The sequence below is a fragment of the Macaca fascicularis genome, chromosome 4 (genome assembly GCF_037993035.2).
Source record: "Macaca fascicularis isolate 582-1 chromosome 4, T2T-MFA8v1.1".
In the NCBI taxonomy this organism is placed as follows: Eukaryota; Metazoa; Chordata; class Mammalia; order Primates; family Cercopithecidae; genus Macaca; species Macaca fascicularis.
In genome coordinates this window covers 29,025,001-29,038,299 of record NC_088378.1, presented here as the reverse complement: position 1 = coordinate 29,038,299, position 13,299 = coordinate 29,025,001, and the positions used below count along the sequence as shown (strand labels likewise).

Here is a 13,299-nt window from a genome sequence, read left to right as displayed (position 1 = left end):
ACAGATATATTGGGATATTGAAGAAGTAATACATTCACAAAAGTGCTATTTTTAAGAATTTGATTGGATTACTAATAATACTTCCCAAGCTGGGACATGGTGAGGTGAACACATCACAAATTTGCAGAGAACCAATGACAGCATAGCTTGCCAGTCACAAGAATCTAAAAGGACATTTCAGCAATTTCTGGGGTCCTTTAACACTCAAGTCTGCCTCTCCCTTGTTCTTTTCTGTTATGTACTGAATCTATACTAAATACATTGTGACTTATACCTAATTCATATCAATAAAAAAGTCAAACACTTGCAAATGACAAATGTTTTCTCTAGAATAGGATTAATATCAGTTACATTCAATGTGATCTACTTTAGATTATCAAAAATCTAACAATGTTCACAGAGTATGAATCCATGACTGAATCTTATATACAAATGCTACACTATGTAAATCCACCCTAAGTCTAAGCTGTAGGACTTTTTGCTGAAACAAAGACCATAAACCATACCTATAACCCTTTTTGGATGAAGAATGAATGACCTGCGGTCAGGTTGGATGAATGTCCACACATGCTTTCTGTCCAACTAATATGCAAACACAATATTGATCTTACAACAGTCACGAAGCAATTTCTGAAGCTTGGTTTTAGAGTATTATTAGGCCCTCTGATCCAACTGGTATCTTCATTTGCTTGACTTACTTCTTGGCAGAGGGCTAGGCAGTGTTCTCCAACTCCTATAAAGAGGAAAAGTGTTCCAGGCACTCCTGATACATTTCCATTTACCAATAAAATAAGCCAAGGTAAATTATGCTCACTACCAGAGCTAAATTCTGGAGTGCGTTCTTTGTTGAATTCATTTCATTACAGTGAAAGGAGTTAAGGGCGAGACAGAATTTATCCCACACTTGGCCAAGATGGGAAGAAGACTGAAAAGGCAAAAATCAAGATAATTAGGAAATTTAAGAGAAAAAGGAGCTCGATGGTGAAGTATGTGAGTATCATTTCACAAGGAAAGTCATTTAGTATTAATAATGGAATAGAGTGACACAATATAGCACAGAACTGAAAAAAAGTATTTCTTGTGTTAGTAAGTCTGAATAATTTAAGTGATACAAAGTTAGATACACCAAATGAAAATTTTTAAAAGAAAAAAGGAAGTGACAAAAAAAGGCAATGGCAATGTTTTGTGTATTAAAAAAATTATTGCCTTTTACATTCATATTGTTATTCTGAAATAGTTCTTTAGCCGAAAAGATATATAATTTGTAACATGCATAATTACATTATTTTAAAACTGGCAATATGTATAGGGATTTTGTAAGATATGTGATATAGTAACGCTTCAGCTAATGCTCCAAAGTAGCAATGAGAATAGTCTCACTACTGTGACTCTGTTTCTTGGATTTGGAAGAAGTCAACTAAAGTTCCAGCCTTACAAATAGTAACAATAGAAGTCCCACACAATTTTTGGCTATGAAATGTGTATTTGTTCTATTTTCAAAATTACAGTTACAAAGGAGTCCCACTGTAATTCTCTCTAAATGTTTGTATCACTGGTTTGCATCCAAAAGGTAACATTTCACAATCTTAAAATACTCCCCAAACTTTGGAACTCTGATTTGTTTTATCAAATTAATAATTGTGGCTATACAAATTAACAATGTGATTTTGAAGACAGGCATAGTAGGTGCATGCTTGTAATCCCAGCTACTCCAGAGGCAAAGGAGAAGGGATCGCTTGAGTCCAAGAGTTCGAGACCAGCCTGGGCAACATGGAGAGAACCCCGGTCTCAAAAAAAAAAAAAAAAAAAAAAAAAAGAATTTTATAATTTATTTTCCATATTAGGGGGGACAGTATCATAATTAAATTATAATAACTTTAAATACAAAATATGCTTAAACTTGGGATTGGTATGCAAAACTGGTAGTTTTGGTTGATCATATTTTTAGTCAGGGAGATTTCTTTTACAGAACTCATGAATTATGAAACTGCAGTTAAAACTTTCAGTAGAAATTAACTCAATATTTTAAACAAACATTCCAAGTAGATATATTAGGTGACACTTAGTGAGTATTATTTGCTAGGTTTGGGGTCCTGATAACCATTCCAAGATTACTATAATTTCAGAAATTGCTACTTTTCTTCAGGTATGTTTTGTTTTACATCTTTAGCTTCTGATTCCTCCCAAATTTAAAGAGATGACACACTCTTTAAACTAACACTGCTATCCTACTATCTCCATTGAAATATATGTATATTGTATATTGTCTCCATTAAAATGTATGCATTGATTGCTTTAACTTTGTCATTATTTAAATGGCACAAGTACTTTAAAGTGCATTACAAAATTTTAAGGCTATGTTTATAACAGATATTAACATAAAACAATAAAGCAGACCATGGGAAAGATCACTTTCAATAGTTGGGAGAGATTTCAGCCACAAATATGGAAGAATAAAAATATAATCCAATGTGAAGACTCACATTAAGGCTTATGTGCAGCTTGCTTATAAAATCAAAATCTAAAAATGTTTTTTGGCATAAATTTTCTTGTTTTTATACTTAATAAAGTATGCCAATTAAGTTTATAGAGGCCACTAAATTTTTCATAACTCTAAATGTAACAGCCAGTGTAAAAGTGTAATGTTAAAAAAAATTCATTTAACAAGGGAGCAGCTGAATCGATGTCTTGGCAGATGTGCCCTCATTTGACAAAGGTCAGGAAGGAATGCTAATGCTTTGCACATGCCAGAGTGAGTTTTTTGGCCCCTCCTGTCTCTCCTCTTCTCCGTCAGTGAAGAGGAATAGTTAGAATAGCAGAGGTATGGAGAAAAATGAGGATGAGGAGGGGCACCAGGGACTGGAAACGATTACAGTGGTTCATAGGTATTTTAGGAGAGCAGTTGGTCATATATCTGGGTGGTAAGATTGAAAGATAAAGGCTCAGTTGGAGCCTTGGGACTCAAGAGATAGTGGGTGTCACAGAATAAGGTATTTTCTGACAAGCACCACTGAATCTTGATACCACAGCAGAGAAAGTACAATTACAGATATCATGTTGTAACCTGACTTGTGTTTAATTATCTTTGTTTTCTTGTCTGTTCTACTCTTAGGATACAATAGCACCTATGAGAAAATCAAGGTGGTGGCAACACGATGTTGCTTGTACCAAAAGGTTTGACCCCTCTCTTCTAACTCCACATACATACATTATTCCATGATTTATAATTATCCCACCAAATCACTAAATCATACACAATCTATTTTTCTGGGAATTGCTGTGGGCATTTATAATTGCCAACATATTCTTTCCTACTTTTCACAATGGCATAATTAAGTTCCTCTGTCAAGCAACATACACAAAAATGGATAGTGTTATTAAAAATGTGAAAAGTATCACCAATTTGGCTTGAGTATTTCATTTAAATCCCTCAAGTTTTAAAATGAGGCAATCCGAAAGTCAATTCATCTTTATCTGACAGACATCTCCTCAAATTTTATTTTTATTGAAAAATGATTTCCTATTGCAAGTTTTGGCAAGGTATTTATTTGGCTAATCAGGCAGAAAGGGAATTATCCTTCAAAAGATGATTTTCTTTAAAAATTATGCACTCCTGTACAATCTTTCTTTTTATCCAAAAAAGGGTCTCATATTATTTCTATGACCTCATCTCCTGAAATTACATTACAATGTTTATTACAAAGATCTTGTAAAAAACAAATATACAATCTTATGGATATGTTCACGCAAGGTGACAAAATTATATGCAAAAGGGTCTTCACTCTTGCTTTCTTTGTAATACAGAAGTGAAAATAATCTTGTAGTCCATTCAACAGGGGACTAATTCAATAAATTAAAGTATACCCCTAGAATGGATTATGCAGTAATTTATAAAAGAATGAGGTAAATCTATTTAAACACTTACGGAAAGGTATCTACTGATATATAATAAAATGACAAAGAGTCGTAGCACAGTAAGAATATTTTTCTATTTGTATAAAATGAATACACACACAGACACATACACAAACACACTTATTTGTATATTTGTAGAAAGTGTCTGCAAGGACACATACCAAACCATTAACAGTGGTTACCCCTAGAAAATAAGGGGTGGGGTAAGCAGAGAAAGTTGTATTTTATAAATTCTGTATGGTTCAATTTTTTAAAGTAGTATATATTAAATTTACAATAAAAGCATATAAAATGACAGGCCATGGATAGAAAGATACTTATTTTATGTGCACGTTTCTTTTTAAAGTAGTTTTTAGAATTTCTCCCAAAAGTTACTACTATTGTTTTACCTTCAAAGTTGGCACTGATGTATAAATAATACTTTTTATTTTCTTCTCTCTTTTAAAGATCTTGATGAAACTTAGTAAAAAATTCACAAATAATCATTTTAAGTTACCAGCAGGGAAAGGCCTAATAGATATGACCCTTTAAGGAGAAAAATGTGTATGTTAATTTAAAAATATCTACTCAATAGAAAAATGAAAAACCTGTGCAACACAGCGCACACTACTTCAAGCATTGGTGAAATAGCCTTCACTGAAAACAGACACCACTTTGTAACAGGAATATTGGAAAGTTTTCTAAATAATATAAAAATATGTTCAAAAGATAAGTTATTTAAAGAAAGAAATAAAAATCCCTGAGTAGGCCAAAGATAACAGATACATAACCTAGAAAACAGATTATCCAAGACCAAAGAGTATGTTATTCAGCCAGTCGGTACATATGTATATGGCATATGTGTTCATATGCAGTTATGGGAATATTTCATATATACCATACATATGACATATATACATCACACATATACAGATCAGCTAGGTTTAGAGTTCATCATAGTCACATATTGCCAAACTAATGCCTAAGTTCAGGAAAGATGAATTTACAAAACCTAAGTACTCTTATGACAGGCTAGAAATTCTCCTTCCTTCAGTCTTAACACTAGAACACCTAAAATAGGCACTCAATAAATATCTGTCAAATGGATGGATGGGTGAATGAAAAGATAAGTTTGTGAAACCAGGACATCACTATTTCTTGTATTATATTCTGCTTTAGAAATATGCTATTCTCAAACCATAAATGTCACACACTCCTCTAAGTGGAAATAGACAACTAATCCAGAAACTGTAGTACAGCTATTCTGTGTTATTTGGAAAGAATGAAAGCATGCTGGCTTCTTATTCACACAAGTAAACTTCACTTTTTATGTCAAACAAAAATAAAATATTCTTACACTCTGGAGCTCAACAAAAACAAACTACTCATGTTAATGCATGTTTTATCATATCATCTATTTCAAATCAGACAAGGTTGCTGACAAATGTACATCTAAGACAGATGACTAATTTTAAGAATTTGGAGACAATTCAAAGCTTTAGGCTTTTTAGGGGTCTTTTTTTTTTTTTCCTGTTTGCTGATGAACTTTTGTGATGAAAACAAAGGCATATCAGAGTCTAGTTACTTGTCCATTTCTTATTTTTAAAGCTTTCGTAGGTTAGAAAAACTTCCTGAAAATATTTCCTTCACTTTTTTATTTCCTTCTCTAAAAGCAGCTGATATTGGACAAACTCAAGAACATAAAAAGTTTTCAAACTAACTCCTCCATAAGAAGATGCCCCCCAAAATATTACATGTTTGAGCAGTTAAATGTAAGAAAAAATCCTTCAAAACTAGTATTTATTTTTATGAAAAACCTTGAGAAAAAATAAAAACAGAGAGGAGGAGGCAAGAGAGAACAGGGTTAGGATATTAAATGATGTAAGACCTTGACCTAAAGCAGAATTATCTATAATTACAAGTTGGTTAAAAAAATTAGCAGAATAGGATTTTTTTAAAAAAGGCTTAAGCAGTTCTCTACAGCAAATTTGTTTTTGAGATTAAATAATCCCAATGTGAAGGATCTATCTATAGAGTGAAGCATGTATTTCAAAATATAAGATTTTTAAAAAGATTGAATATTTGGATCTTGAGAATTTCCTAAAAGCAGCCAGTTTTGTCAGTTTACAAAGCTTAATACTCCTTGGGGTGACATTGCACAAATTTCTGTGTTTGTGTGACAAAAAGAAAGAGCAAGAAATAGAAAAGTTCAGCATCAAAATAGCCTGTTGTCTACGTTGACTTTAATTTAATACATTGCCAAATTACGTCCACAAAGGAACCATCATCTTTCAACAGGTCTACAAAAATGTGGAAAAATAGTGTAGCAGTATGGAACTGGGTAAGTACAAGGTTGCTGGGCCTAGTTTTAATACATATTTATATACACACACATTCACACCCCTACACATATACACTTCAGTAACTTAGTATTCTTCTCATTAATTTACTTTCACTCATTCCCTTTTGGACATTGAGACTTTTAGCAATTATAACATTGGAAAGATAAAGAAATTATACTGCTGGGGCCACAGATTATAATAGGTGCATTCAGTGAACTCTTATCTTCTGAAAAGTGGCCTTGCTTGTTGGTACAGATAGGACTTCAGCTATTCACACCAAGTCTCACAAGATGGCCTGGAAGGAGGTGTAGAGTTCAAAGACAGTCCAAGCAGTTCTCAGAAGAGGTGTGCTCAGAAGAATTCTGAGGATAACTGGTTCTTAAAGTGTCTTCTTCCAAGAACCACAAAGGTCAGAGTTATGATACAGATGTTTATAGTTTATGAAAGTGACCATTTTTTAAAAGCAGCAGCAATTTGTTTAGGGAAAGGACAGGATACCATGTTGGGAGTGCACCATAGCTAGAGGCATTGTGGCCCACGGAGAATCACTGGGAGATGAGATGGTAGAAGTTTCCTCTCAGTATTTTTCAAGATGTGACTCACAGATGGGTGTACCATTTGGTATCGCTCCTACTCCAACCAGCTTAGCTGGATGAAATCATCCGCGTGCTACCAGTGCATACCTGTCCGTGATCGTTTTCTCTGTTTTTTACAAAGGCAATAGATAGGAAATACAAATAAACCTAGGGATAAAACAATTAAAGTTAGTTAGGATGAGAGGCATTTAGGTCTTCCTATTTTAAAATATCCATGTTTATTTGTTTGCAATCTATGAACATGAAAAGAGGAAGGCATCTACGCTATGAAATGTATTTACTTCTACAATACTTCATTCTTTAATATTTCCCTTTAGCTTTTCTCCCCTTCTAGCACCCTCAGTGATACCAGTTTAATAATAATGATTCCTATCAAAATATCAAAACTTTGGTTTAAATCTCCTTTACTGTCCACAGTCATATCATTTGCACACTATGATACTCATACTTGTTTCAGGCAGTATAGCGTATCACTTAACAATACAGGCTGTGGAGCCAAATGTTGGGTTTGATTGCCAGTTCTACCACTTATGAGGTCCTAGTAAGTCTTAATTTCTTCAACTGTATAATACAGATAATAATATCTATTTCATAATGTCCTAACTCACATTGCAAGAACTTAAATGTCAGATGCTTTATAAATCTGTCCTGCACATTTATTACTTGCTAAACAGAAGTTGACACATGAAAATCATTTTTTTAGCAAAAAAAAAAAATCTAATATATGGAACAATGATCAAAGCAGCCTTTATCTATGGCATTTAGCTTAAAGTTATTAAAGCAATAGTTCTCAAAGTATGGTCCTTGAACCAGCTGCATGAGTATCACCTGGGAACTTTTTAAAAATAAAAATCAATGGACTTTTCCCATACACTGAGTCAGAAACTGCAGATAGAAACCAGCAATCTGTGTTTTATCCAGCCCTTGAGAATATTCTAAAGCATGTTAGAGTCTGAGAATCACTGCTTTAAAATATGTATTTTAATATACTTGCATAAATAAAACTATGAAAGCAAATCACTGCAAGGTTTTCTATTTGTCAGTGCTCAAGTGTATGTTGGGAATATGTTCCTGTACACACTGATTATCTGTTTGTATCCATGGCATCTTTTATGGGACCAAACGAAACACATAAGGTGCACTAGAACTTCTTTTCCTTAATGCTTTAACCTGAACTCAGAATTAGAAAATTTGGGTTCTATTCCACTTGCCTTTTTCCCTAAGATACTAATTCTATTAACTTTGTATCATAAAAGGGTTAATAATGCTTTATAAGATACATGAATCACAATGTTTATAGACTGAAAAATTCATACTAACATATCCTACAGGAAACATACTCCTCTGATCTTTTAAATGATATGCTGGTACTCTATCTAAAGCAGGCACACAATAGAAATTATGTCCATTTAATAACTGATTCATATTATTACATTTACACTCATATTCTCTCTATGGCCCTCAGATAATTCTAATCTCAGATACATGAAGTGTTTCTTACCGATTACAACCGCTATGGCCCCTAGTGCCAATCCCAAAACCATAATTAGAGGTGCAATGAATAATTTTCCAGCTGGAAAACAAAAGGGAAAATAATTTAAGGCGTCTTAAAACTAACTTACCATATAATTACAGTGATGCGTTTTAAATACCACAGTGTATATTATTTTTTAAGTAGTCTGATTACACTTAAGGCTGTATATATCTAAGAAATATATCAGGATTAGCTATAGAACAGATACACATGTGTAAGTTTAGTAACTTCACCAAAGTCCTGAGCACATGCATCAAACATAAATCACTTATCCTTTCTAACCAAAAACATTCCAAAGCAACTGGCTTACTGTATTCTACAAGACAGTTAATCTTTGTGCTTTTCCTTAAGATCCTTTCCATTTTCAGTGTTCGCAATGCTAAAAGATTAAGAAAGAAGTGGCACATAAGTGTTGGTAGGGGAAGAGTTGGTAGGGGAAAATCTTGTTAGCTCACAACATGGAGAGCTGGTAGGTCCTACAGAGGGCTTCTGTCCAAGCCCACATCTAAAGAAGTGGTTTATTTACATCCTGGGTCCAAAGAAAACTAATAATATGAACGCCTAACAGACTGAACTACAAAGGGGACATTTCAAGATGTTAGAGAAAACTACGAATAAATATGCAGTATGTTGAAAGTTACTCAAGTGAATCATTTTAACAAATTGAAAAAGGAAGCACTTATAAAATAAAAAGTCAAAAGTGCTGGTAAGGATGTCAAGTGATATCAGCCAGAACTTTCTTTTCTAAATGAATCATTAAGCAGTGATGATAAACTTTAGCCATAAGTATACATAGCACAGTACAAAATCAGAATCCCACTGACTTTGAAAGACACGGGCACAAAAAAGAGGCTAATAAATAACATATTGTTTTTGTATTTTAAACCGTAAGGCATGTGACACAGCTTCAGAGCTGCACAACTCAAATGCCACAAGAGATGAGAGAGAGAAACTTTGCAGTAGACTCACATAGCAGTTTAAGAATGAAACAGCAACATCATTCTATAAATTAAGTAAGTAATTTAGAATAACCAATTACATTAAAAAAAGAAACTAACACAGCCATTTGTTGGAAGTTTGTCAAAACATATTAACTTTTTTATTCTTAAGAAATGATCTTTGGAACCAGATGACCAGGTATGTATACAATACTGTTTTAAATATCTAATTTAAAAAGATCGCCATTCAATTAGCAACATGTCTAGACATGGGTTTTATTTATATTTTTTGCCAATGACAGAATCCAAGTAAGTAGTAAGTGCCATTGAACAATTACATTTAGTACACTCTTAAAGTGATGCTTAAGAGTTTAGAATATATAAGCACATATATTTTAAAAGAATGTGTTTTTCTCCTATGGACATAGCTCAGTCTGTTCATTCATATTTCCTATTAATTATCAGTATATTTTCCTGAGAATAAAACATGACTTAAAAAGTAACAGCATTGATTTTCTTTTTCCTCTCAAACATCACAGAATTCAAGGAACCAGATAGGAAATAAGCTTATTCCAATTATGTAATCCACATTCAAAACATGTTTACATCTACTTTTGAAACTGTCTTAAGGGACTGGGCATACTGTCTCTTATTCCTAGGTTAGTAACATTGTTCTAAAACATCATATTCAATTGCTGAAATAATATTCTATCATATCCATATATCATATTTTATTTAAATATTCCTATACTTTTTTGTTCCTTTTTCCCTGTTTTAAATTATGCTTGCACATAAACCATTTTCAGTCTATCTAGATTTATCATGTTTCAAAATGTACTTCACATTAGTATCAAATTTCTTTGAGAAAGAATTGTACAAAATTCTCAATTCATTAAGCATGAAAGTCCAGTATTAAGTATTAACTTGATAAAACATTTCCTAGTCAATAGTTAGCAGATGTTTTATCAGGTTAATACTTAATACTCAAAGTATCTCATTTTGAGACTGCTGATTTACATTTCTTTGACAGCTAATAACACTGAATATTTTTGAACATATGTATTGGCTGTTTGTATTTCTTCAATTCTGGCTCCAGGCTTGTCTCTTTTTTAAACTGGGTATTCGTTTTCAGAGACGGCTTCACTGTTTTTGTTTATATAAATTATTTGCCATCTAGAAATCAATTGAAGACCTATTCTTAAAAATTATATGACTTGATTTAAAAACTCAGAATTTTTGTATGGAGTAATATGAGAATTTAAAATTTATCCTCAGCCACTTTTATTCCCAGTATGCCCACACCTCACTGGGGAGATGCCCCTACCTCAGAGGCTGCTAATCATCCCCAAATCTCTCTTCTCCTTTATAATATATGAGCAGAACCTCTGATCTCTAGCTGATCACGTGGTTACAGGTCACATAGAATGAAGACGATGTTTCTAACCCTTCAGCTGTGAGAGATGAAGGCCCTTTCTCTGCCTCTGGCCAAGGACCACATGAGGCTGTATTCCAAGACTGAGGGAGCAAGTTGTGTTACATCACACAAGGACAGTGGGTGGGAGGGCTTCCCTATACTCCATCTTCTCTCTGAAATGGCAGGGAGTAAGTAACTTTGTAAATTACAACATTACTTTTCCTGCTTTTTGTGGAGATGGGGGAGGGAGGACCACTTCACTTGGAGTTATGGTCCAACAGCAATTAGAGGCAGCTGTGCTTGGGGTGGGGAAAGTATGTGTGGATGAAAGAGTTTATCTTAAAGCCAGCTGCTTCCTACTTTGACAGGTTTAACCTGATGTGATTTTATGTGCACACATGCACATGTACCCACAAAAGACAGGCCAAAAAGGAGGCTGAGAGGTTGGGTCTTTAAGAGGTGATTAGGTCTGGAGAGCAGAGCCCTTATGACTGGATTAATACCACTATCATAGAATTGTGTTAGTTATCAGTGGAGTGGGTTCCTGACAAAAGGGTAAGTTTGGCTCCCATTTTCTCTGTCTTCTGGGCTTGCTGGTCCTTCTGCCATGCTATGATGCAGCACAAAGGCCCTCACCAGATGCAGCCACTGGATCTCGGACTGCTCATCCTCCAGAACCATGAGCCAAATAAATGTCTTCTGTATTTAAAATAAGGAATGGAAGGAAACATGCTGCCATGACAAAATTAGCGGTGGCACTGAAGTAGAAAATAAAATAGCAATGCAGAAAATACAGTATTTTGTGTTTTCATGCTGCTCTCTGCATATACAGATTTGCAAATAGATTCTATCTCAAAACTTAATTTGCAATTGATTTTCTCATGGTATTAGAGGTTAAGGTTAGATTCCCTAGTTATCCCTCCAATGTCTGTTTAATACATATATATTGGTTATGTAAGGATAACATCCACCATATTTGCAAATTAAGAAGTGGCACACACTGGAAAATCATTAAAAGCAGTCTTGACTATTGAATGTTATTGGCTGTGGAAAATTATGCTCAATTAACCTCAGGAAGAATATTTTTATAGAGATCACATAGATTTTAGAAAATGACGGCATTGGTTTCCATATGTGAAAGTGCATTTGCATGTATATGTTCTATCTTTTACCTCATAGAAATCTATCACTAACATCAGCTTTGTTCTGATCAGGTATCATACGCTTCTAAGGAGGAAAATGGCTCACAACAGTCATGAAGTGACCAAGGGCTAAGGAGAGATATAAAGATTTTCATTAAGTAACTAGGCAAAAGTAGAAGGAACACGGAAATGTGGAAGATGATAAAAAGTGTTGCCTATACATGAGAAACACTGCCAGAAAAGGAATTCTAACAGACATCCACATGATGAAAAAGGGGAAGAAATCTCACATGGTTACATTCCAGATCAGCAGGGAATGGAATACATTCCAGAGGAGTAGAAGAAGAAATATTCGGTCAAAGAACCCTGTATTACCCAAAGGCAGTGGCATTTGGCCAGGGTGATTTGTCTATGGGCAGATGTCTGTGTTTCTGTTTGCGTATTTGTGTGCCAGTGTGGGAAGGGGTTGTGTATGTGTTGTTGAGGAAGAGGGGGTCAATCCACAAAAGCATTTTCACTTGGATAATTCACTTGGATAATTAAACTTGGGTTTGTATGCACTGAGGGCATTTGATATTATTATATTAACTGTTACCTATTAATAATTAAAACAATGGAAAATATATACAACTTATCAATTATATAGATATAATGGAACTCTATTACAGGGCTCTGAAAGGTAGATTTCTTTCCCCTGCCTTCCTAGACTATGCTCCATGCTGTAATGTATTGCATGTCCTCCATGAATGAGTGGAGGATATTGACCTGCTGCTGGATATTGTCCATTACAAAAATATACATGACACGGCCCCTCTTGTTAAGTGGCTTACAACAGGGTTTCAGAAATTTAAGAGGCAAATAACTTGAGATTTCTATGTGTGATGACTAAATTGCTTTTTCGAACAAAATCTACTTGCTCATATAAGTAGTGTCCTGGTAACAAAATTTAAATTTAAAATTTTAATCTTAAAGGGTGAGAGAATATCCTCCTGTAAATACTGGGCACATGGCAGGTGCTCTGAATTACCATGGCTGCACATTTCCAAGTTCTATTTTCACTACTTAATTCCCAGGGAAGATACTCATAAGCATATCAGACACTCACCACAGACTGACCCTCGCACTAATCTCCTTAAATGAGGTCTCTCTGGGAGGTAGCGATATTTGCATCCAAATATACTGAGGTTTGATGTGTGGTCTCCAAAAAATCGGAGCTGGCGGTATCTCTCACCACATCGGTAACAAAAATTAGTGTTACATTGTGAGCAGGTCATATGGTCACATCCTTCAGTTCGCTGGATGTGGATCTGTATCAGCAAGAGAGGGAAAGAGAAGGAAAGTTAGTCAAGTTTTTAAAAAGTAAAATCACAAATTTTATGAAACAACACTTACCAGTTTCACCAAAATAAGAGTGTCTCATAGCATCCTGAGGCTGTGAA

At 34.3% G+C, this 13,299-nt stretch overlaps 1 protein-coding gene across 2 annotated transcripts in view; it reads right to left on the bottom strand.

The window, feature by feature from the left end:
* Positions 1 to 3,972: 3,972 nt before the first annotated feature.
* RNF217 (ring finger protein 217) overlaps positions 3,973 to 13,299 on the bottom strand; it is a 132,736-nt gene continuing 123,409 nt past the window's right edge. For both annotated transcript variants that reach the window (XM_005551720.5, XM_045391591.3), the window contains 3 exons: positions 12,966 to 13,167; positions 8,334 to 8,405; positions 3,973 to 6,979 (listed from right to left, as the gene is read on the bottom strand). In XM_005551720.5, coding sequence (XP_005551777.3) covers positions 6,906 to 6,979; positions 8,334 to 8,405; positions 12,966 to 13,167 — 348 coding nt within the window. In that variant the 3' untranslated portion in view covers positions 3,973 to 6,905. The remainder of the gene's footprint in view (positions 6,980 to 8,333; positions 8,406 to 12,965; positions 13,168 to 13,299) is intronic.